The sequence below is a fragment of the Pipra filicauda genome, unplaced genomic scaffold (genome assembly GCF_003945595.2).
Source record: "Pipra filicauda isolate LSUMZ 115617 unplaced genomic scaffold, ASM394559v2 scaffold621_size299420_pilon, whole genome shotgun sequence".
In the NCBI taxonomy this organism is placed as follows: domain Eukaryota; kingdom Metazoa; phylum Chordata; class Aves; order Passeriformes; family Pipridae; genus Pipra; species Pipra filicauda.
The window spans coordinates 31,593-54,874 of NW_024104778.1; the positions used below are offsets into that span (position 1 = coordinate 31,593).

The 23,282-nt window shown below is 39.4% G+C and overlaps 1 protein-coding gene across 1 annotated transcript; it reads left to right on the forward strand.

The window, feature by feature from the left end:
• Positions 1–93: 93 nt before the first annotated feature.
• Positions 94–21,278, forward strand: LOC120322455 (catenin alpha-3-like; the record flags this gene model as incomplete). Its single annotated transcript, XM_039388207.1, has 3 exons — positions 94–199; positions 9,788–9,922; positions 19,200–21,278. Coding segments are annotated over 3 exons (529 nt in total), but the record flags the coding sequence as incomplete, so codon positions are not given.
• Positions 21,279–23,282: the final 2,004 nt, after the last annotated feature.

Consider the following 23,282-nt stretch of genomic DNA (forward strand, 5'->3'; position numbering starts at 1 on the left):
GCTGCTTTGTTTGAGTTCTTCTGTGCCTGGTGTGCATGGATATGATTTATCCTCAGTTGTTGAATAGCAGAGTTTCATTTGTTTCCTTTGCAGGGGGAGAGGACCACTGAAGCACACATCCGATGTGATCAACGCAGCAAAGATGATCTCGGAGTCAGGCTCCAGGATGGACATCCTGGCGCGGCTCATTGCGGATCAGGTGGGTTGTTCATGCAGCAGTGCAGTAAAGTTTGTCCCACACCCATCCATCCACAGAACCTCTGACACCTAAGGAGGTCACTTACTTAAGTGCTCATGACATTTTTAGATCTACTCTCTGATTTTCCTTCTGTTCTCCCTTTCTGAAGCCGTGGATATATAGATCCTATCTTAATATATGTGTGGATTCTCTTCTTCATACATATTAATGTTTATATACACTTACACACACACACACACTCTTAAATATAAGTGTACATTCACAGATATGTATGGACATATATTTATCTGCAGATGCATTTGTATGTATGTGTGAATGTTTGTGAACTCCCTTAAGCTATGAATGCAACATTTTAGACATATAGTATGTATGTATGTATATATAAATGTGTGTGCATTCATATATGTATGTATATGTGTATATTTATATATTGGAACAACAGTGAACATATACATACATACAAATATTAATATATATAAAATATATATTACAAATACATACAAATATATATAAAATACATATTATATATAATATACATATACATACCTACAAATATATATAACATATACATATATACAAATAGATATAAATACATATATGTAATATACATACACATACCTACAAATATATATAACATATATTATACATACATACAAATAGATATAAAATACATATTATATATAATATACATATACATACATACAAATATATATACATAAGAGTTATTGTCCCAGTTTAACCCCAGCTGGCAACTAAGAACCATTATCAGTCACCTGGAAAAAACAATAAACCTCATGGGTTGAGATAAAAAGCTTAATAATTTAAACAAAATAAAATGTAAGTTGTAATAATAAGAACAATTATAACAATAATGAAAGAGAGGAATAAAACTTGGGTTGTCTTGTACTTGGATTATCTTCCTTCCACCTCTGCCCCTCAGCAGTGGCTGTTTCAGCTTCTGAATACTCGCAGTATTGAGGTGATTTTTTTTTTTTTTTGCATTTAAAAGAATTATATCTCATCATCAAAGTGTTAGAGCTGTAAGGTCTACTTTATTTCCACTGGATTTTTAAAACGTCTGACGGCTGAAAACCCCGCACCAGAACCCCCTCACCAGGAGCAGGGTAACTGGAGCAGCCTGGCTGAGAGCTGCAGTGGTGGCTTAGGAGCTGAACACACCTCCTCACTAGGTGGGGTTGGTTGTTTTAGGGCCAGGCACTACCAGCAGTGTAGGGAAATGGCAGTGTGCAAATATCACATTTAAAACGTTTCTCTTCCTGTACCTTTTAGGCCTGGTGTAGCATGGTATGGTCACTGTTTCCACACCCTTAAGTACTCTATCTTTTTACCTCACTTTTTATTTTCATACACAAGGCTTGCTCTTCTAGTATCTAGGAAGCAGCAACAGTCTGTTACTTGTTGTCATGTGTCTCCCTGAATTCCAGATAACAAGATGAAGAATTTTTATTTTGCGTCTCTACAGTTGTGATCAGATTTGTGGAAAAACTAGGTAAAATGTCTTGAGTCCCCATTTCTGATCTTGACAGATATTCTCCCAGCACATCTCTCTTTTCAGGGGCATTGGACAATAGCTCCTTTCAAGATTTTATCAATTACAAATTAAAATTCAAGACTGTCACTGATATATTGCAGAAACCATTGTGATATCAAAGGCAAAGATGAGTAAGGGTCATAAATCCTTGCTGGTTTTAGAACAGAAAATCCACTCTTGCTGAAATATTTCTTGTAGATAAAGGAAAATTTTAGGGAAGAAATATTTCATCTGCGTTATTACAGTGACTCTAGACTAGAAACATGAACAAATCTCATGTGTGAGGAAAAAGTATTCATGAACCATAAGTGCTAATAATTCGTGTGGACCCTCATAGTTACTGGGAAATGTGACATCATTCAAGTTATGGGAACCATTTTACTGAATTCACTCAAATTATTTCCATTTGTCCTCGCTCAGAGCTTGCACAGTTGATACTCATGAACCACCTGAGCCCTGGTATTTATTCCTGTGGCATCTTGTGTGCATCTGAAGGACACTCGTTACTTATGAGTGGTGTTTGTATTTTAGATGCAATTTCAGGTTACAAGCACTAGAAGCAAAGGAACACAGGCAATTAAAAAACCCAAACACAAATCAAAACATGAACCAAAGCAGCCCTTCCAGCTGTGGTGAACACAACTACAGTCATTGTTAGATATGTGTCAAACTTAGTAAAAAAAGGGAATCCTCCCCCTTTATTCCTCCTATTACAACCATATGATCCTCTCATTCCTCAGATGGCTAGAAATCTTTTAACTTCTATAACCTCTTTTTGCCTGTGCCAAGTCATCCTTTAACTTAGAAAGCTATTTTCTCACTGTGGTGTTTTTCTAATCTCAAAAGTATTTTCAAAGACAGCTGTTATTTTGGCAAATTTCCTATACTCTTCTATCTTGGGGTCTTAAAATAAAATAAACTTTACAATCCCCTGGGCTTTTTTCTCTAGTCCTTCTCTGAATTTCAGCCAAACTGGAGGAACCCTTCAAGAACTTGGTGCCCAGAGTAGAACATGAATGTCAATAAGGTTTTTACTAATGCCTTCCTCAGCAGCATTCAGACTTTTTAGTGGAATTTTTCACATGCCGCCTTTTAGTAACATTTAAATTATGTGGAATTTCTATTACATGGAAAAAAATGGATTTGTGTTATTTGCTTCAATTTTCAATTAGCTGATCTTTCAAGATATAGGTCCTTCCATTATTCCTGCACATACTCTTCTGGACGCTGTCCCACCACTTACTATCAAGCTTAGGCTTCCATCTAAGTATTTGTTACCACCTCTGATACTGTCATTTTATTAGGGTGCATCACTTTAGTGTTCAGCTTCCATGACAGCTCTTCCTCTGCCTTTGGAGTTACCAGGACCACAGTAATGTGTGACAGGATTTTCAGTGTTCAAAGCTACACAAAAGGAAGAAAAGCAAAGCCATCACTCTGCTTCCTCCATCTTGCTCAGACCCAACAGAAGCAATCTCTGCATGATGAAGAATCACTGTTGTGTCTCTTTGGCCTTTTCCTGTTATTGAAACATTTTCAAATGAATAATTTTGATTCATACTCCATGTGATTTCAGAGAACTGTGTAATTACATCATTCTTACTGTTTTTCTGTTAGGAGAAAAGGAAAAACTCCACAGTAAACTCTACCCTGTAACTGTGTTTGCAGTCTTTTTATAACTCATCAGCCACAATAGAACCTCTCTGATATCATTTTTTCTTTAATTTCATATTTTTTTATGATTCTCTCTTCCTGTGTTTGAAGGAAAGGGATGCAGTGTGGTACAATTAGCAGAATTCAGTTATATTTCAGTCTGTGCTCACAGCACTTTTAAAATGGCTCAGAGTTAACAACTGTGAAAATAATCACAGTACAGCATCAACATCAACCTAGGCAAATGAATCACAAGTACATTGATAATAAATGTAGTTTAAAATAAGATTGTTGTAAATTCATTGTCAAATTTGTGACCTGGAAGCCATGAGATAATTAAGGCAGTTAGTTAGTACATCCTGGTTTGATGGAATGTGCTGAAGATTAAGGTTTTATTAAGAGCCTCCTTGGTGTTCCAGTTGTTTTGCATCCACTACTATCCCAGTAAGACAGGCACTCGGACTGTGAGGTGTCATTTAATATGTTGTTTGCCAGACCTAATTAACGCAGTAAGGAAAGCACAGTGTAAATAATCTTACATCCCTGTCAGTGAAGGGAACCCCACGTGGTATAGCACCCAACAGGCACAACAAACATTTATAGTAGTGGGTCTGTGGGTGATTATACCCAATATTAATCACCATGAAGACAGATTTGGATTCTAGAGAAATGCTACTGGCTTTTTAGCAAAGGGATGAAATTAAAGCAAGAACAGTATTGTCTACAATCAGAATTTCCAGCAGAATTGTTTGTCTAGACCTCTTGTGCCACTGCTGTGCCAGTGGCTTCTTCACTTGCGATTGTGAATCTTGGTTTCAATATGGTTTTAATCACTGCATAATTTGAATTTATCAAATCACTTCAGGGTTCCTGTGGATATTCTTTCTATTAGGTAAAATGCCGCTGCGTTTTTTGGATGTGGGTCTGCTCTGATCCCTGCGATATGTATGGGGAAAAAAACCTCTCATAATGTGTGGGCATTTCTAGCTAAGAATGTGAGGCATTAAACTGGTAATCATCAATGACCTGTGAGTTGATTAAATGCAGAATTTATTAGTTGTCCTTCTGTTGCAGCCCAGATTTTGGTTTCACTAGTGAGCAAGTGTTGCTTGTACCAGATGCTTCTGAGCAATATGTAGAAGATTCCTTATGGAATGTCCTACATAGTACATTTCTTCCTAACATCTGTCCATGGTTGATTTAGATATGCTATAAGGCATGAGGCTTTAGGGTTTTTTGTAATATTTTATCCTGCTTAAAGTAGTGCAGAATGTTATCTTTACCCTTGCAAATGCCTGCTCTTCTGTTGTGTTAGTCCCTGTCTTTGTCATCTCATCTGGTGAAGTTTTATGGGTGAATAACAAAAATGAACCCATTTGGCCAGACCACAGGTACGTTCAGGCCAGTACCCTGTTGCTGACACAGTTAATAGTGAATACTTACAGTTAATAGTGAATACTTACAGAACTCCCTGGGATAATGGCACGATACTCCCACAATAAGGTCTCCCAGCACTCAGCAGCCATTCCAGAATTTACTTAACCAAACCTATAAAACCAGACACACAGAATAGTCCATTAATTTGTCCAGTAACTTCTTTAAGCCACTTAAGCTTTTAATATAATCATTCTGTACCAAAAATTTCTGCAACTTAACACCCAGTGTTAAAAACCGTTTCCTTTGTTTTGAACACAGTCAATAACCCCTTGGATTTGTAATGGAGGAAAGAATACCTGTATCCATTAAAATCTTTCTTGTCCTTCTTATGTGCCTTGGTGTGGGCATTGGAGGGGAAAGATGCACTGTATCTACTCAGGGTGGTAAAGCTGTGGGTATGCCACAGAGTTGTACAGTTGCATAATTACATTTCAGAAGACTTTTCCTATTTAAGGCCAAGCATTTGTTGTTTTGAATGCTCCTGGCCTTGAAACAGTGTTCTCATAGAACTATTTTGACCTCAAGGTCTTTGTTCTTGAGTGGTCATTTCCCAGACTTTGGTTCATATCATCTTTAGAATTCCTAAAATGGTACACATTTCTTCTCTAATGCTATGTAAGGAAGATAGTAAATGTGACAAGCCTGACAATATTATTATATAAATGTCATGGCTAGGCTTCGCGAACGAAGATTTGGGAAGGCTCTATCCACATTTGCTACAGGCACACTGGTGGCTTATGAGGCCAATACGTGACAGACATATCCGATTACAAAAGGCACAGCAGAAAGACTCCTTAGATGGTGTATTCTGCAATACACGGTTCTTTCTGCATTACCTTTTTTCCTCAAGAGTGATCCTGCGAGTGTTCTCGAAGGAGACAGCTGCGTTATAGATGGTGTGTCTCCAGGCCTCCCGATTGGAGGCCAGAGTAGACCAGTTATGGTGATCAATATGGCCAAGGCTGAGATGTTGTTTCAGGGAGTCCTTGTATCTTTTCTTTGGGGCTCCTCTGTTGCGGCAGCCAGTGGCAAGTTCACCATAGAGCAAGATCTTAGGGAGGCGGTGGTCCTTCATCCTGGAGACGTGCCCTGCCCATCGCAGCTGTGTTCTCAGCAACATGGCCTCAATACTTGTGATAGCTGCTTGCTCTAGAACAGATGTATTGGTCACATAGTCTGACCAGTGGATGTTTAGGATTGTACGGAGACAGCGTTGATGGAAGCGTTCTAGGAGTCGCAGGTGGTGGCGGTAGATGACCCATGATTCGGATCCATATAAGAGAGTCGACAACATTATGGCTTTGTAAACACTGATCTTGGTGCTTTTCTTCAAGTGTTTATTACGCCATACTCTTTTGTGGAGTTTTCCAAAAGCACTATATGCCTTAGCTATCCTGTTGTCTATCTCTCCGTCGATCTTACCATCTGAGGAGATGAGGCTACCGAGGTAATTAAACTGTTGGACTGATTTGAGCTCTGATTGGCCAATGGTGATATGGGGATGATGGGGGACTTCTTGAGGTGCAGGCTGATGGAGGACCACAGTCTTCTTTAAGATGACTTCCAGTCCAAAGAGCTCAGCAGCATCTGCAAAGCAGGATGTTAAACGCTGCAGAGCTGCTTCTGTGTGGGCCACGAGGGCGGCATCATCAGCATAAAGCAGCTCTCGGACAAGATGGTTTAAGGTCTTGGTGTGGGCCTTCAGACGCCTTAGATTGAATAGACTTCCATCAGTACGGTATCGAATGTAGATACCATCCTGATCCTCGAGGTCTGCCGTGGCCCTTTGGAGCATCCTGCTGAAAAAGACTGTGAATAGGGTAGGAGCGAGAACGCAGCCTTGTTTCACACCATTCTTAATTAAAAAGGGCTCAGAAAGTGTGTTGTCATATCTGACTTGGCTGTGCTGATCCTCGTGGAGTGAGATGATCATTTTAAGGAACTTGGGGGGACAACCTAAGCGTTCCAAAATCTGCCACAGACCTTTTCTGCTCACAGTATCAAAAGCCTTGGTGAGGTCGACAAAGGTTACGTAGAGAGCTTTGTTCTGTTCCCTACACTTCTCTTGCAGTTGTCTGAGGACAAATACCATGTCTGTGGTGCTCCTGTTGGCTCTGAAGCCACACTGACTTTCAGGAAGGATTCCTTCTGCTATAGTGGGTATTAGTCTGTTCAAGAGTATTCTTGCCAGGATTTTGCCAGCAATGGAGAGCAGAGTAATACCACGATAGTTTGAGCAATCTGATCTGATACCTTTCTTCTTATACAAAGTGATGATGACTGCATCACGAAGGTCTGATGGTAGTTCACCGAGCTCCCAACAGCGCACCACAAACTCATGAAATTTGGTGTGGAGTGCAAGGCCCCCATGTTTCCAGATTTCTGGTGGAATTCCATCAACCCCAGGTGCCTTGCCGATTTTCACCTGCTGTATGGCCTTGAGGGTTTCTCCTAAAGTGGGGGCAGTATCCAATTCATATTGTACCGGTTGTTGTGTGATGGACTGAATTGCTGAATCTTGGACTATACGGTTGGTACTGAAAAGAGTCTGAAAGTGTTCAGACCATCGATTCAGAATGGGGGTTTTGTCTGTTAGGAGTGTTTGCCCATCAGCGCTGAGTAGCGGACTTTGTAACTGGTATGTGGGCCCGTATGCTGTTTTCAAGGCCTCATAGAAACCTTTGTGATCACCTGTATCTGCGCATAATTGAGTTTTTTCAGCTAGATCAATCCGCCATTTGTTCTGGATGTCACGGAGTTTCTGTTGGAGCTTGCTGCACGCAAGACGAAAGGCTGTTTTTCTTGCATGACAGGATGGCAGTGCAAGGTGTGCTTAGTGGGCTGTTCTCTTCTTCCTCAACAAGTTTTGGATTTCTTGGTTGTTTTCGTCAAACCAGTCCTTGTTCTTCTTGAGGGAGAACCCTAAGGATTCTTCAGAGGATTGCAGGATGCTGTTTTTAATATGATGCCAGATTGTTTCAGGAGAGGAATCTGCAGAAACTGTGGGAATGTTTTCGAGCCTAGTTTGAAGGTTTGCCTGGAAACTGTCTCTTACTGTGGCTGATTGGAGATTGTTAACTTGGAGATTATATAAAAGAGAACTATATAATAATTATTCTTGTCATTGAACTACTCTAATTGACATTGTCACTGTTTTAAGTGCATGAGACGCTATATTGGCATATTACCACCCTACCACCCTATATATTGAGTTTTTCTGGCTGAGAGAACAAAGTCACAATGTAGTTAAGGAAAGAAAAACAGGGAGGAGAAAGAATATCTTTCCAGGAATACACTTCATGTTGATATAATTAATTCTGCTGCTTAGAGGTATTACCGTTGTATTTGACTGGAAGTATAAATTTTTACTAATTAAAATAAAATACACAATGAGTGTTTTCTAAGCAGTCAATGAAATACTAGTATTTAAATATTGATTTGGACAGTTCTTAAAGCAGTGCTGAGTAAGGAAGAAACAAAGACATATTTTAGTATACATGCTAACACTTTGAAAACATCACACGCAGCAAGAGAAGATGTCAAGAAAGACTTCCGGTTTTGTTCTAAAAACAAAGAACAAAACAAATTTTGTTCTGTGTCAAAGCACAGAAAACATTTTAGTAACAGATGTAGCAGAACACACCATAAGGACTGATATCCAAGTTGTATTAATTAATTTTAAATTGTTCAGTCTGGCCTTCCTTATTTACTCTTATGTTTTCCTAAGTCTAAAGCATGACCTTGTTTGCTTAAGCAAACATATTGCATAGCCACGAAGATAGCATTGTCACACTACCCCTTTAAACATATACCAGGTTTCTTCAGCAAAGCCAGTAGATAAAACATTTTATGAATTAAGTAGAATTGGTGCTTTTGCTGACTTCTGGCAGGTTTTGGATTTAAATCCATTGACCACAATTCCATAAGGTCAAAAGTTTAAATAAAACCATAAATATAAAAGCATAGATCGTTGACTGATCATTGACAGTCAACACAGTGGTTGGTGGGAATGTATATTTGCTTTTTTAATATACAAAGCTGAACACAGTTTCCTATCAGAAAAAAGTGACTGTATTTATTATGTAAGTACAGCACACAGGCTAAAAACACATCTCTGAAAAACTGTAGGGATCCATTGCTTATTTATCACACTTAATTTTTACAGCTGTGGTAGCAAAATAGGGACTCACTATTCCCCTGAAGATGCCTTTATTCTGCCAGAGCAGTGAGAAGTAGCTTCAGAACAAACACGTACATGGCCTTGGTACCTCAGAGCAATATTTCCCCTCCAAGTATTCCCTGTATTTTGACAGTTCACAAAAATGAGGTTGGAAAGACCCTATTTTTATTTAAAAAAATAATATTAGGAAAAAAAATCTATGGTGTTAAAAGTATTGCAATCAATGAGTTTTCTGTAAGACTTTATTTTCCTGTTCCCACTGATACAGATGATCTGTGGATTGAGTTGAATTCACTCTGGATGGAACACAAAAAAACCCCATAGTTCATATTACAAGATAAAGCATAATATATAAATGTTAACTTGTCTCTGCATGTGTGTTTACATTTGCCCACAAAATGCATGTTTATATTCCCCACATCACTGTTAATGTAGGTATTTTCTTAAATAAAAAACACAGCCTCTGTGGAATTGAAGGAAAAGTAATTATTCCATACAGTAAAGAATGTGTTTAGAAATATTGCTAAGGCAAGTGCAGCAGTGTTAAAAGGGAATATGAGGAATTTTAAGATTATTCTGATCCTCCAACTATTACATTAAAAACCTTTACAAGAGGAATGAACTGTGCAGCCTGATACAGCTGCAGTGAAAGACAAGCCTAAATTAATGTACAATTTGAATACTCCTCAGTGAAGTATTGACATGATTCCTGAGACATGTTTGAATCAGCATTTTGTTGAAATGCTTTATTAATTGTTCTTTTCAGTGTCCAGACCAGTCGTGCAAACAGGATTTATTGGCTTACCTAGAACAGATCAAGCTCTACTCCCACCAGCTCAAAATCTGCAGTCAAGTTAAAGCAGAAATCCAGAATCTTGGTGGAGAGCTTATCATGTCTGCTGTAAGTAGAAAAATGGTATAAATTACTCTGTTAATTGACATAAGTGTTGCATTTCATTTGGACTTTCCTGTACTTGTAATATCATGGAATCACAGAATATACTGAGTTGGAAGGGACCCACAAGAAATGTTCCAATGTAGCCCCAAGTCTCATTTTATTTCCTGTTTTTTATACACAACACAGAGAATCTAAGACAGTGAAGCGTAAGACTAATTGCTTAGAAGGAATAGCAATCACTTGTTTGGTTTTTTTTCTTTTTAATTCTCAAAACATATTATGTATTATCACTGTTATTCTGAAGTAGTTTGGTTTTAAGTACTGTAACAAACTTTAAGATGGTGGTTCATTTACTTACACACATGGAATATGCACATACGTGTGTCTGAACACAAAAAGAAATCCCCCAGAGATGTACTTCCAGGTCAGGAGGAAATGAAGAAGGATATATTATCCCATATTTGTAGATCTATCTGCTTGAAATAGAGTTAAGTGTTAAGTCACATCATCTGTCTTACCAGTATCTTCTTCTGGATGATGCTATGGCAGAGCAAGTAAAGTAGATATAAATGGCATTACAGATGAACACTGTTTAGGACCATATAACGGTGGTCAGCAGTGCCATGGTATGAGGGCACCTATGTCTCTGTATTCTCACCTATATAAGCACTGTAGCTGGGGAGGTACTGCTGACTGCCAGCACAGCTCAGTTTGGGACTTACTGCATGACAAAAAAGAGCAAACATTATGCATAGGAAAAAGTATGTTTAAATCCATGAACACAGTTCATAGTCATTAATTCTTGGTACCACATTACCTTCTTCAGCTGCTTTTCAGCTGTGTCCCCTGTAACCTTGTCTTCCCTGTAACATTCCTCTAACAACTTCCCCTGGAGGGTTTCTTGCCCAAAATTAATAACTCCCCCCATATCATTAGCATAGGTTAAATAGGCCAGTTTGCCTGGGCCAGTTGGGATGCTTTGGGGAGTATCCAGCTGAGAGTTCTCCTAACTAAAAGTTCTCTCTTAGGAAAGAACTAGGAATTTTCTCCTCATTTAGTGGCTTTTTTACTTCAGGCCATATAATCTTGTTGTCCACCTTTCTCACTGTCCTTCCCCAAGCTCCAGTAACTTCATTCTAGTCAGAGCCCCAGTTATGGAGGTTATAAAGGTCATGTACAGAAAAAGAGGAGATGTAGATCATTAGCTTCTAATTCTCCACTCACTGCAGTTTTGTTATTATCACTCATTAATAATTCCTTGATCAGTGTTTAGTCTTTCATGGTCCCATAAAATACTTACATTTTTCAATAATGCAGCTTGTATTTCCTGTTTGTGAGCTGCACAAGAAAAAAAGGTAAGGATTCACTGCATCTTCATTAGGAGTGATTAAACAGGAAACGGACACTTCCTTCTATTAATTGGAATAAATTTGTGCCTCTTCAAGCACAAAATAATGGGGTAACATTTGCAGTATGCAGATTGACAATAGTTGCATTCATTTATATAGATAAGCTGATAATTCATTCTCAAGTACTGCACAGTGATAGGCTTGCACCTTACCTTGCCAGTTTGATGGGTTTTTTCCCCAGCAGTGGCTTTAAGTAAAGCAAATTATATCACAGAGCAGAAAATTAACAGATCCTTACATATTAATATCATTCTCCCTGACTTATGCCAGGCAATTCTGTTTTGTGCTGTTTATACTCATTATCTTCCTGTATTTCATTTTATGTTGTATTTGGCAAGGGAGATAGAGCTTTTTGACCTTAAAAAGGAAATGTGTGAAGAGAGAGTTCTCAAGAGTTACAGTATCCAGAGTTACAGAGTTACATTTGCTAACTGGCACAGAAAAGCCCTCTCAGGTTAGCCAACCTTACCTGTGCACTGAAGGCTTTGTCACTCTGGTTTTTCTCCAAATGTCTCATTTATCTTCTGCTCTTCCTCTTGGTATCTCAAGAGCCAGACTTTACCTTAAACAGTGACGTAAGTCAGCTTTTGTGCCAAATGTAAGTGCTTTAATACTTCCAACTTCATGACTCGAGACTGGATTTAAATGTCTGCTCTACTTCCTGAGTTACCACTGAGTTCCCATGGCTGTTAAATCAAAAGTTCCCTGCATTGCTATGAACGCCCTTCAGCTTTGAAGGCTGTGCCGCAGGTGAAAACACAGTCAGAGCTATATATAAGGAAGCAGGTAGCAAAATACAAGGCAGGGTGTCTGCCACCAGGCCTTTGGCTGACGCAGTCCCAATCCTTGGATATCCATACCCCAGGAAAGTGATGTCTTGGCCAATGTGTGAGTGCTGTGGCAGCTGGCAAGTGGCTCCACGCCTTCGCTCCACTTGGAGGGTTTCAGCTGCTACTGGAGAAGAGCTGGCACTGTGCTCAACTCCTGAAGAGCTGCTCCTTTGGCAAGGGAGATGGGAGCAGTGCATTTCCGTTCCTTTTAGGGTTTCTAGACGTTCTTTTTCCCCCTAAAAGAGAAGTCGAGGTGGGCAGAACTGCTTCTCAGCTGCAGCCCCAGTAGGACTGAAGAGAGGGAACAAAGGACTAAGCAGCATGCTGGCAGTCCTGCTGAAATGTGGGCTGCTGTTACAGCCCACTGCATTTACTACACATAGATGGTTTGTTCCACCACCTTCAGTGCTGCTGTCCTGCTTTCACTGCTGTGTGACCTTCAGTGGAAAAACGTCCCTTCTGCCTTGCTTTAGGTCCACAGCAGCTGTTCTGGCAAAGCTGATGCCTCTTGCATCAGGGGAGTGTCCACTGCTCCCTGTTCAGCCAGTTTGTTTCTCCTGGCTGGTATTCCTCCACGTCATTGGAACGTGTAGTTCAGTTTGTTTGAAAGGATGGTGGAAGGTTACTTATAGGGCCTTACACCATGCTTAAAATGACTTCTTATTTTGATGTCTGACCCTGAAAATACTAAAACACCCATTTTGTAAAAGCTGATGTTAGCCCTCAAGAGCTGATATATTAAAATTTTCTTCTACTGAGAAGTGAAGAAATGTTTCACTGTTTGGTTGTTTTTTTTAATGTAATAACACTACAGCTTTCTCTGCTTTTGCCTAGTATGTGCTGGCAGGTGTGTGTATATAGAACTCCTGGCCTTTGGAAGCAAAGCAAAGCAGGTTTTCCTGTCAATTCCAGGCATCTCAGTTACTATTGCTTTCTAAACTGCATCTACTGAGAACTAATTCAAAGGAGTAGCAAGTATTGCTGGTGAGGTACACTACAAGCCAGTTAACTTTTCCTAATAATAATTACTTTGGTAATTACCAAAAATCCGGATGTGTTTTATAGTTCTGAGCCTCAGTGCGTGTCAAAGATTATTGTGACAAGCATTCAATTTCTTCATAAACAGCAAGGAAAGGATTTATATTATCCTTTATAAAGGATTTTTCTCAAGACCTGTTTTTAAAAAGAGATAGATTCTTTTTTTTTAAACCTCCCTGGAAGTGAGTACTTGGGAGGGACTGAGATAACTGCCTGGCTAAGCATCTGCTACATTATGGTGTTGCATAGGAACAGTTTTACAACCCTTAATGTAAGTTGTTTATCATTTAACTTGGCCACAGGCCTGGTCTAATTACAGGACTCAGTTTCAGTTCTTTGAATCCTACTTAGCCTGAAGCAGATTCTGGTCATGGTTGGTTATTTAGTTCATTAGATTCAATTTCCCCACCTGAAAAATGAGTAAAACACAGATCAAACCCCAGAAACTCTTGAGGTATAAAATGCAATCATTGAATGGACAGACAGACATAGATAACCAACAGGATTGCTGCATTTTTAGGAAAACTCAGTTCATTGAAAATAAACAACGCAAAGGGTGAAGCAGATTTCCTGAGGCCAGTTCCATGAATGGGGATGAAATCTCTCCAATATCCCAAGGGAGAACATGGCAAAGCAGAGGTGAACAGTTTCCAGATTAAAAAAAAAAAATCACAATGGCAAGTCTCCCTTTGGCTTATTTTCTATACAACCTGAACTGGGATTGAATCTATGAAGTGGTATGTTGAATGAAGTTGTGTGAAGAAATGATGTGCTTCCAACTCTTTTAACTTTTTTCTGTGCTTCCTTGAACATCCATCTCTTAGTGTCGCTGCTACGTCAAGATCTCCGTTAAAATGAAATTATCACTAGTGTGGCTCAGAAAACAGGTCGAGTAACTTGTGTTCAAATCCTGGCCAAGGACAAGGAAAAACTCTGATGTCTTCAACAGTCAAGATTTCACTCTTAATAATTAACCTATTTGGATTTTCTTCTACTTTTAATCTTAAGGAATTAAATCACTTTATTTTATATAGCAACCTTAGTGAAAGCACAAGAAAGAAATTCACAAAATCAAATAGTAAAAGCATAGTAAAAAAAGCAGGACTAAAATCAAAAGCACAATGTAGTAAGTACTCCTTACCTTAAATGGAGCACTGCTCAGACACTCACTGCTCTTTACAGAAATGTAGAATTCGTGTTATTTTTGAGCTGTCAAAGAATTAAAAATTCAGTCTTAGTCTCTCAGTATAGTGTAACAAAGGAAATTTGCTTCTAGGAATGTATTTAATGAACCTTGTGGTTCAATTAAGATTAATTTTTAATAACTGACCTTGCTTCCAAAAGAATTTTAAGTTCAGGCTTCAAACACTGACAAAAGAACTGTGTATTTCATATTCAGTTCTCAGCTCCCACCTGTACAAAAACCAAAAGTCTGGTTGAACTGCAAAAACAACTTGGGAGAAGGTAAACAGCCAACTGATAATCTGTTCTCAAATAGCAAAACCTTAGTTCCCTGTAAACAAAACAAGAATGCTCAGAGCAGAGCAGTCGGGGTGTCCCAGCTGGGACTCCAAACACTGGCACCATACGTATCCAATGCTTTGTGAGGACGGTTTTGTGCAGTCCCTCACAGCTTTATTCCAGAAGGAAGGAATAAAGGCTGTCACTTCTTTATGGCAAAGAGGCAGCACCTGCAAATCTATGCGAAGAATGGGAGTGGGACTCTGGCTTATTTAGGTGCTTTGGGAGTAGGGAAATTTTGTATTTAACTGCTACAGAAACGACTCCTGGTGACACGTGACAAGGCAAGCATTTCTTAGTGCACTGAACAGAAAATATTTCAACAGCAAAAGAGTTTCTTCAAATTCTAAGTCACAATTCTCCTAATCACACTGAATATTAAAAATAACTGACCATACCAGTTATTATACTGTTCAATATTTTATTACAGTAATGGATTGCTACTACTGCCAAGACATGAAATTATTTTACCAAAAATGAGAAAAATACAATGCATGTAAACAAATTGAAAATAAAGTTTAAAAATTACTTCCCCCCCCCCAAACTCCCTTTTCTTCAGCTTTATTACTCATTGGAGACTTTGCTTACTTTCATTCAGGACTCATTGCAGAGGAAGAATAAAAGTGCTGGAGATGAGAGTCCATTTCAGCAGGAGGGTTGCCAGTAGGATTTTTGGTAGTGGTGGTGGGGCTTGGGTAAAAAAATATGATCAGGTCTATATCTTCTGTGTTTCACCCCAGTGTGATTCTATAATCACTGTTACAGAATCATTCTGTGTTTGTTTTGCAATGGAAAATAACAGGACAGGTGAGTAAAGATATGGCAAAGGATGTTTTCCCTAAAACCTTTAATGAATTACTGTCTTAACTGACAGAGTCAGACCTGTGAAATGTGGAGGCTGGAATGTTGCATCTCCATGGAAAATGCTGAAAAAGTGGAGTCAGGCAAAAATAAAACAGCTTTTCGTTTGGGGTTGTTTTGTTTGTTTTGCTACTGAATCTTTATGTACCACTTGCTGTGCATTGAGGAGTTTGCAGCTACATTTCTGTAAATGAAATGAATTTAAACGTTCAATGAATATTTTATCAGTCTTTCATTTATGCCAAGTTTCATTTCATCAATTTTCCTGGATATGAGACCTTGAAGAGCCTGCTGAATATCTGAGATAAAAGCATCCAAGCGAAGACAGCCCTTGAGTACATCAGTTTTACAGAAGAACAACAGGTTTCCACCAAATTCTATAATGCTACTGGCATTGAGGTATAAAAACAGCTGCTCTCTAGAGACAGAAAAAAAGATTCAGTGTATGGCTTGATTCTTGTCATCCATGGTACATGTCCAAGAACATCTTTTAAAAGCTTCTCCAAAATATTGGATGCCGTTAATATCCCCACCACCACCGCCGCCGCCTTCCTGTTTAGAAGACAAGTGTGAGATGCATCCAGGAAGCTGAGGGGAAAATATGGGCAGTAGGATGCTGCAAATAATGTGGACAGAGCCTGAAGAGTAGCATTAACTGAATCTCCCTGTGTCTCACTGCCTACGCCAAGAGGAAAGTAGAATTAATGTGGGTTGCTGCCTGTCCTGACATACACCACCTACACACCCACCCACTCCATCCCTGTGATAGCTGCAGCACCCTAATTTAAACTGCACTCCCCTTATTTAAACATCCTCAGTGGTCTGTAGGTCGTCTGCCCTTCAGCTATTTCTTATATTTTTGGTTTAGGTATCTGCAAACCTGTTTGTATCTCAGGGCATCTTTTGTAGAGCTTAAAGAGTTTGGTTCCTCTGGCATGACAAGTAGAACTCAGCCACCTCAGTTCGGTACAATTGGGTTTGGAAGTCAGTCTTTGGAGCTTTAGCGTTTAAAATGCTGGACTTGGCAGGTGTCCACTCCCAGAACCCATGTCAGACTGTGAGGCTGACATTCCACATATTGGTTTCCAGTTATAACCTCATCAAAATTAGGGGCCCATGAAGTTTATTTGTTGTTTATAGTAGATATATATGATTATAGTTTAAGACATAAAAATTTCTTGATCACAGTGGTGGGGTGAGGGAGCTGTGGACTGTTTCAGAACCACAAGCATTTGGTTAAAGGAGCCCTAGATGCCAGAACAAGGTGGTAACTGTTCAGTTTCCACAGGAGAGGAAAGGTCAAGTAAATTGTAATGCTCACCTAAAAGGATCCCATTTCATTATCCATGTTTCACAGTTACACTGAAGTCACAATAAAAAAACAGCTGAAGTTTTGTGATTACCTTTATCCTGCCTGGATGCTGCCAATTTCTTCTAGAAGCCTTTTCCCTTCCATGCAAACAGATATTTTTTTTTCCCTACTCCTGGAGCAGCTTTCACTGGACCTGCCACTGACACCCCAGCCCATCTTGCTGCCCAGCCTCTCATTCTCCTCGTGTGTCTCTAATGCAGCTTTAAAAAGCTGGAACACTTAAAGCCACTGACAAACTTCAAGGTGAAAAACTGCCTTTTAAGTCTACAATAGAACCAAAGCTATCTTTTCCTTTCACCCAGCAGTTTCACCTTGGTGTTGCTATACTGCCAGTGCTAGAAAAGTGAATGTGTACGTATTGACTGTTTAGCGAAGCAAAAAGATTATTCAAAGCTTTTAAGAAGCTGTGAAGACTATAGTGTTGTCAGCTGTTAATTCAATTAAAAAAAAAATTTTGTGTGTGTATGCATGGGTGTGTCTGTTATAATTAATCCTCTGGTTAGCAGGAAAGAAAGAAGTTCATGTGAACTTTTGTCTCTCTCCTTCTCATCAAATAAATTTTTTGTGACAGTATTCAGCAGTGTGAAATTTGGCCAGGACTTGAGTTCATCTGCCACAGAGCTACTGCTACACCCCAGTCAGCATCCCTAGAAAAATGGATGTACTGGGAACTGCAGACTTGTCAGGAGTGTAAGGACAGGGCCTGTGAGCAGAAACCTTACTGACAGCCTGGAAGTTTGTAAAATGTTAGGTTTAAAGGCAGTATTTGAAATTAGGCTTGGGGGTCAGCATGTGCTTTGAACTTCATGTCAAATGGTTTCATAGGAGCTGTGCTGTCCTGCCAAACTGAGCTGAGTGGCTTCCCTAATTCAGTTTATAACCCACAACCCCCACAATGTGATGGCCACACACTGCCCTGCACGGATCACAGGGCTCTTATAAACTGTCCTTTGTAGAAAGCTCCCACGCTGCAACAAGGAGTGAACTTTAGCAACCATCTGGTAAATTTAACACCTTTTCTTGGAGCACAGAGGTAATTTCAGTTTGCCATCTCACATAGGTGTGCATTCAACAAGGCCTCTAACTGTTTTAACTGTGAGGTGGGGTGGGAGTAGCAAGGGGTATTTTTTTTCGGCACTTCCAGAGAGGAGCAGTAAGTGCTGTGTTAACTGGAGGGTTTTTCTGTGATTCCAAATTGCAACTGAATCCAGACACTTGGCTGTATTTTTTATTTCTACCTTATTTGCATTTGTGTTACACAACCAACATGTGTTCCTAAGTGTTACCCAAAGACAATGAAGACAGACAATAACACACTCCAGTTGAGAACGTGATCAATTCAATTGACCTGGCAAAGGGTCAAAAGGCAAAGGGCAAAGCCCTTTAACCTTTCCTAATGACTCAGTTTGCAAAACTGTGTTGCCAAAGGCTGTGGGCTTGGGTTGGATGGCAAAGCACAAACTCATGGCCCTTTAGAGAACTGGCCTCAGTGCTTTTACAGAAGGCAAATGCTTCAACAAATGGGATGTTTAGAAGGTGAATTGTAGGCTCTCCATTTATATAGATTAGTCCTGCTATTTTTAACATCCAAACCATAGAGAGCTTCCTCAGTGTTACTGTTTTGTGTTTCCATGACTACTGATGGAAAATACCTTTGCTGTACCTCTTGCATGCCTGTGTTGTGTGCTGCTGAAGGTGGTAGCAGTGATGGGGATTAGTTTGTTCTACATTCTACCTCTTAGGTTGGCACTCTGTAAGCAGCTGGAGAGGCCACACAGTCACTGTGATTTCTGTGTGCTATCCTGCTCTTAATTACCCTTACAGCTCTTGGCTGCTGACTTGGCTCCTGACAAATCCAGGCACTTTGTAGTATCCCAGCATTGCTCATGAGCATGTGTGGAAGTAACGGGTCAGATTTTCACAGCTCTTCTTTGAATTGGTTTCATTAACCACCAGTAGTAATTGCAGTGAAACTCTGTGGACAAGTATCATGAATTCACATTAAAAACCAAGAAAACTATTAACATTGTCTACATAAGCCTTCATATATTCCACCAGCACAAATTTCTGTATATCACTTTAAATCTGAGCGGGGGAACATGGATATAGTGATCAAACACATCAAGGGAAAGTAAGGAAATTAGGATTTAGTATGGTAGCCTTATTTTTTAACTGTTGTTTATTCCTGCTGATGCTGTGATTAAAAGCACACCGATTTCCCAGGCTGATGTGTCCTTTTCTTGTTACAGTTGGACAGCGTCACTTCGCTAATTCAGGCCGCTAAAAATCTAATGAATGCTGTGGTGCAGACAGTGAAGATGTCCTATATTGCATCCACAAAGATTATCAAGATTCAGAGTCCCACTGGCCCACGACATCCAGTTGTCATGTGGAGAATGAAGGCTCCAGAGAAGAAGCCCCTCATTAAAAGAGAGAAGCCAGAAGAAATCTATGCTGCTGTCAGAAAAGGTTCTGCAAAGAAGAGAATCCATCCTGTTCAAGTCATGAGTGAATTTAGAGGCAGAGAAATAGTCTAATATTTTGCCACTTTGTGTGTTCCTATCTTGAATTGCTGATGATTTTTCATCTTTTCCTCCACTTATTTAATAATTATATATGTTAATGTTTTGCTTTTCTCTAATTCTGTAAGATAACACTTGCTTAAATTATTTGAAAATGCTGTTGGATTAATTAGAAGCACACAGTTGAAAAAAAAAAGACAAAAAAAAGCCATTTTTTTGCAGTGACAAACTCTCATGTTTTTGCACTGGCCTGTTTTCAACAGAGCACTTTTAGTGATGCACTTTGGGACTGTGCTGTAGCTGGAAAGGAGGAAGCAATGTGCCAACATGCCCAGAATCATACTGCATTCATGAGGCTTTAGGTGTTCCTGTGCCAGGGATGAGTGTGGCCACTACTAAACAGTATGTATTTTATGACATACAGCTTTTTAAACATGGTGCCACAGGGCCAGATCCTTGCTCGGCATCATTACAGCATGATCAAGTCATGATTTGATGTGAACTGAGAGTCTGGACCCTAAATTGGGGTCTACACTGAAACATCTAAAGACATCCCCTTGGCTAAGGCCCAGCCTTGGAAATGTAAGTCTGAAAATGTTTGATGAAACACACAAAGTATTATAACAATGTGGATGTACTAATGTGATAAAAAAAGCACTGACTGCAACACAGTAATAATGACAGCTCTTTAAAAGGCCTTAGGAAGCATTAACATGGATCTGTGTTCTGCTCCCTGTGAGCCCTAAGAAATCTGCTGGCTGTTGTATTCGATAGTTCAGATAAATCAGACATTAACAACAAAACTCTTCTAATTGCTGCATAAAAGAACAAACATGAAATGAGATCAGTGTGTGAAATACACATCTTGAATCTTACGAATGGTGAGATTTTTGCAAGGTAATTGTAGGGATTTAAGCTACTTTTCTTATGACAGTAGAGTCCTAAATGCAGGACTGTGCTGGTAAGTGACCTGCTGAATGGCTGCACTCTTGTCTCAAACTACATAATGAAGGTAAAAGCTGTTAGTCCAGACCTCTGCAACTTAAGAGAAATATAATGTTTCTAAATCCATTTGAATCTGAAATCCACTTGGACAATTTTTTTTTTGAAGAATCTAACTTGCCTTCCCTACCATGTCATGAAGTTCTCCCAGGCTACCCTTGTTACTCAGAATGTCTTTGCTTGGCAATTCAGTAAATCCCTTGCTATGTTTTTTTTTGCATTTGCTAAGGTGAAAGGGCTCCCTCAAAGGCCAGAACTTCATGATGTGTCACTCACTGCCTTTGTGAGGCAGCTCCAGACTATGGGCTGCTGCTCCATGTCATTTATTACCATGCTTTGCACATCAGTGCCCTGACCTGGCACAGTGTGGGCAGCAAAAATAACCATAAATGGTGCCTTTCCTCTTGGGGGCTGCTCTGTTTCTAAGCTCAGGATGGTGGGGCAGTACAATTTCTAGGCTGTTAATTAAGGAACTCCATGAAACCTATAGTGCTCATGAATTAAAAATTTTCTAGATGATGATTCCATCTTCCCAAACTTTACTGTCTGTTAAATGAAACCAAAGGAGAAGTTTGAAAGAAAATCACCTCTTTTCAACTAAAGTTCCCTCCAGTGTGTTTGCATGAAGATCTTAGTAATATGTACTGGGCTTTGCTAATACTCTTAGGGTGACAGAGCCAGCAGATGTTACTGTCTTTAAACCCTCATGTCTGTCAGGATACAGGTCACCTGGATACCAAACATTTGTAACTAATGCCTTGTTATTGTATTATTAATAAAAAAGCACATGCACCACTGATAAAAGGTCTTTAGTCTTGTGGGATTTTTTTTTTTCCAATGTGTCTTATCTTTGGTCTCCAAAACCCAGTTCAGAAGCTTGTCAGGTTTGTTAATAGGAGCACCAGCCTTCCAGCACACCACATGTACTCTATTAGTCTGCTTTAAGTGAGAGTTTTTCTAGCATTAGTATCACTAAAGCACACTTTATTGCTTAATTAAATGCTCCTTCCTGCAATGCCACTTTTCTCCTGGCCATACTCAGTCACCAGTTTGATCTCAACATAGGAATATATTAGGCAAAAAACCCCCACCTCTAAATGAACACAAAAATCAAAAAAACACTGCTGGTTTTGGAGAACAGACAAAAGAATGATAAGTTAATTATATCCAGGCTTTTTCTCTTGGGTAAAGTTCAATACCAAATGAAAACATAAAGTTTATTCCTGGCTAAGGAGGCAGAGGGATAAGAAGTCCTGGAGCTGTAAAAAGCCCAGTGTATGAGCTTGTTACCCACTCAGTGAAGCAGGGAACCACCACTTCCCTGCCACTACTGGTAATTCTGAAGGGGGATGGACTGCTCAGTAAGTTTTATTCAAAAGCAACTAGTCAATTCATCCTCCAACCTACTCATTCCTTCCTAGCCCCAGGTTCCAGAGCATAGATTTTCACTCTGTTGTTCCTGCCTTGCCTCTGTGTTTGTCCGTGGTGTATCAGCCTTGAAAATTCTGCTCTCAGCTGCAGCTTTGAGAGGCTTTCCCACCTCAGCAGCTCGGATTATTTCATTAGCCTGCTTTGGTCTCTCACCATTACCACATTATGAAGTAATGATGGATCATTGAAGGCAATTTGATATAAAAAATTTCGCTAGAGCACTAAAAAATGAGACAGACTGTTGTTGTTGAAGCACAATAGTACAAGAGGACACACTCATGTCATTTCCACGAATCTCAAAGCTGATGAATTTTTTATTTTCTTTTTAATAAACAGCTTAGTTGTGTCACTGCTCTTATTACTGCTGTTCTCGCTTCCTTTAGTATTTAGCAATTCTAATTTGCAAACAACAGCTTCTGACATTGCAGACTGTGCTGAGCATAGCTCAATACTTCATTATTGCCTCAACTTAGTGAGCCATTCCTGGTGCATAAGGGAAACTGGCTGGGCTTTGAAGGGAAGGTGCACTCACACCAATGTATTTTCCCCCCAAATTAACTTTGGTACCACTTAGGAAGCCCTAAAGCTGCATCTCTACTGAAGAACACAACCAAGCAGCTTAGGATCATGATGTTTTAACAGGGTCTTTACAGGCCTGCATCTCTTTTTGAAAGGTGGTTTGTGTTCTTTTTTTTTTTTCTGCGAGTCCACAATTGAAGCATTTGAGGAAAAGTGAACAATAACAAAAGCAGTCATCTGAAATTGTCCAATAGAGGCAATTAAAGAGCCTATCAGTAGGATAATTAAATAATAATTGAAGATCAAGCAAATGATGCTGTGCACTTCATTTTTGGTTTCCCTGGGAGATCATTAGAACTGTCTTACTCTTTCTCCTAAGGTGGTTACTGGGCTTGTTTTTTTTGCAGAACTAATTCTTAAAGGGAAGAAAATACACCAGCACTGTTGATTAAAAAGTCGTGGATTTTGTGTTGTGTTGCTTCACTGAAAAATATCACCTTTCAAATAATAAACTACAATTTTGTGGAAACTCTTTTTGGCATAAAGAAAAAAAAATACACCCAAAGCAGAAATGGCAAACAAACCATGAAAATGCTTTAAAGCCCCTGTTGTCTGTGTTCAACAGGAGAAATGTGCTGCTATTGTACAAGGAACTGAAAGCTGAGGGACCAATTTTTGACTCCAGCATACAAGCAACAGTTAAGATGAAAGCTTGCACTTCAAGAGGTGTATCTAGCAATTTTATGTTTAAGGAGTTTTTACAGGATAGGAAATATTCATGTTGTACTTCCTGATGATGAAAACAACCATGTTTCAGCAGGATGGACACTTCAGAGATGCCTTGTCGTGCAGGATGAT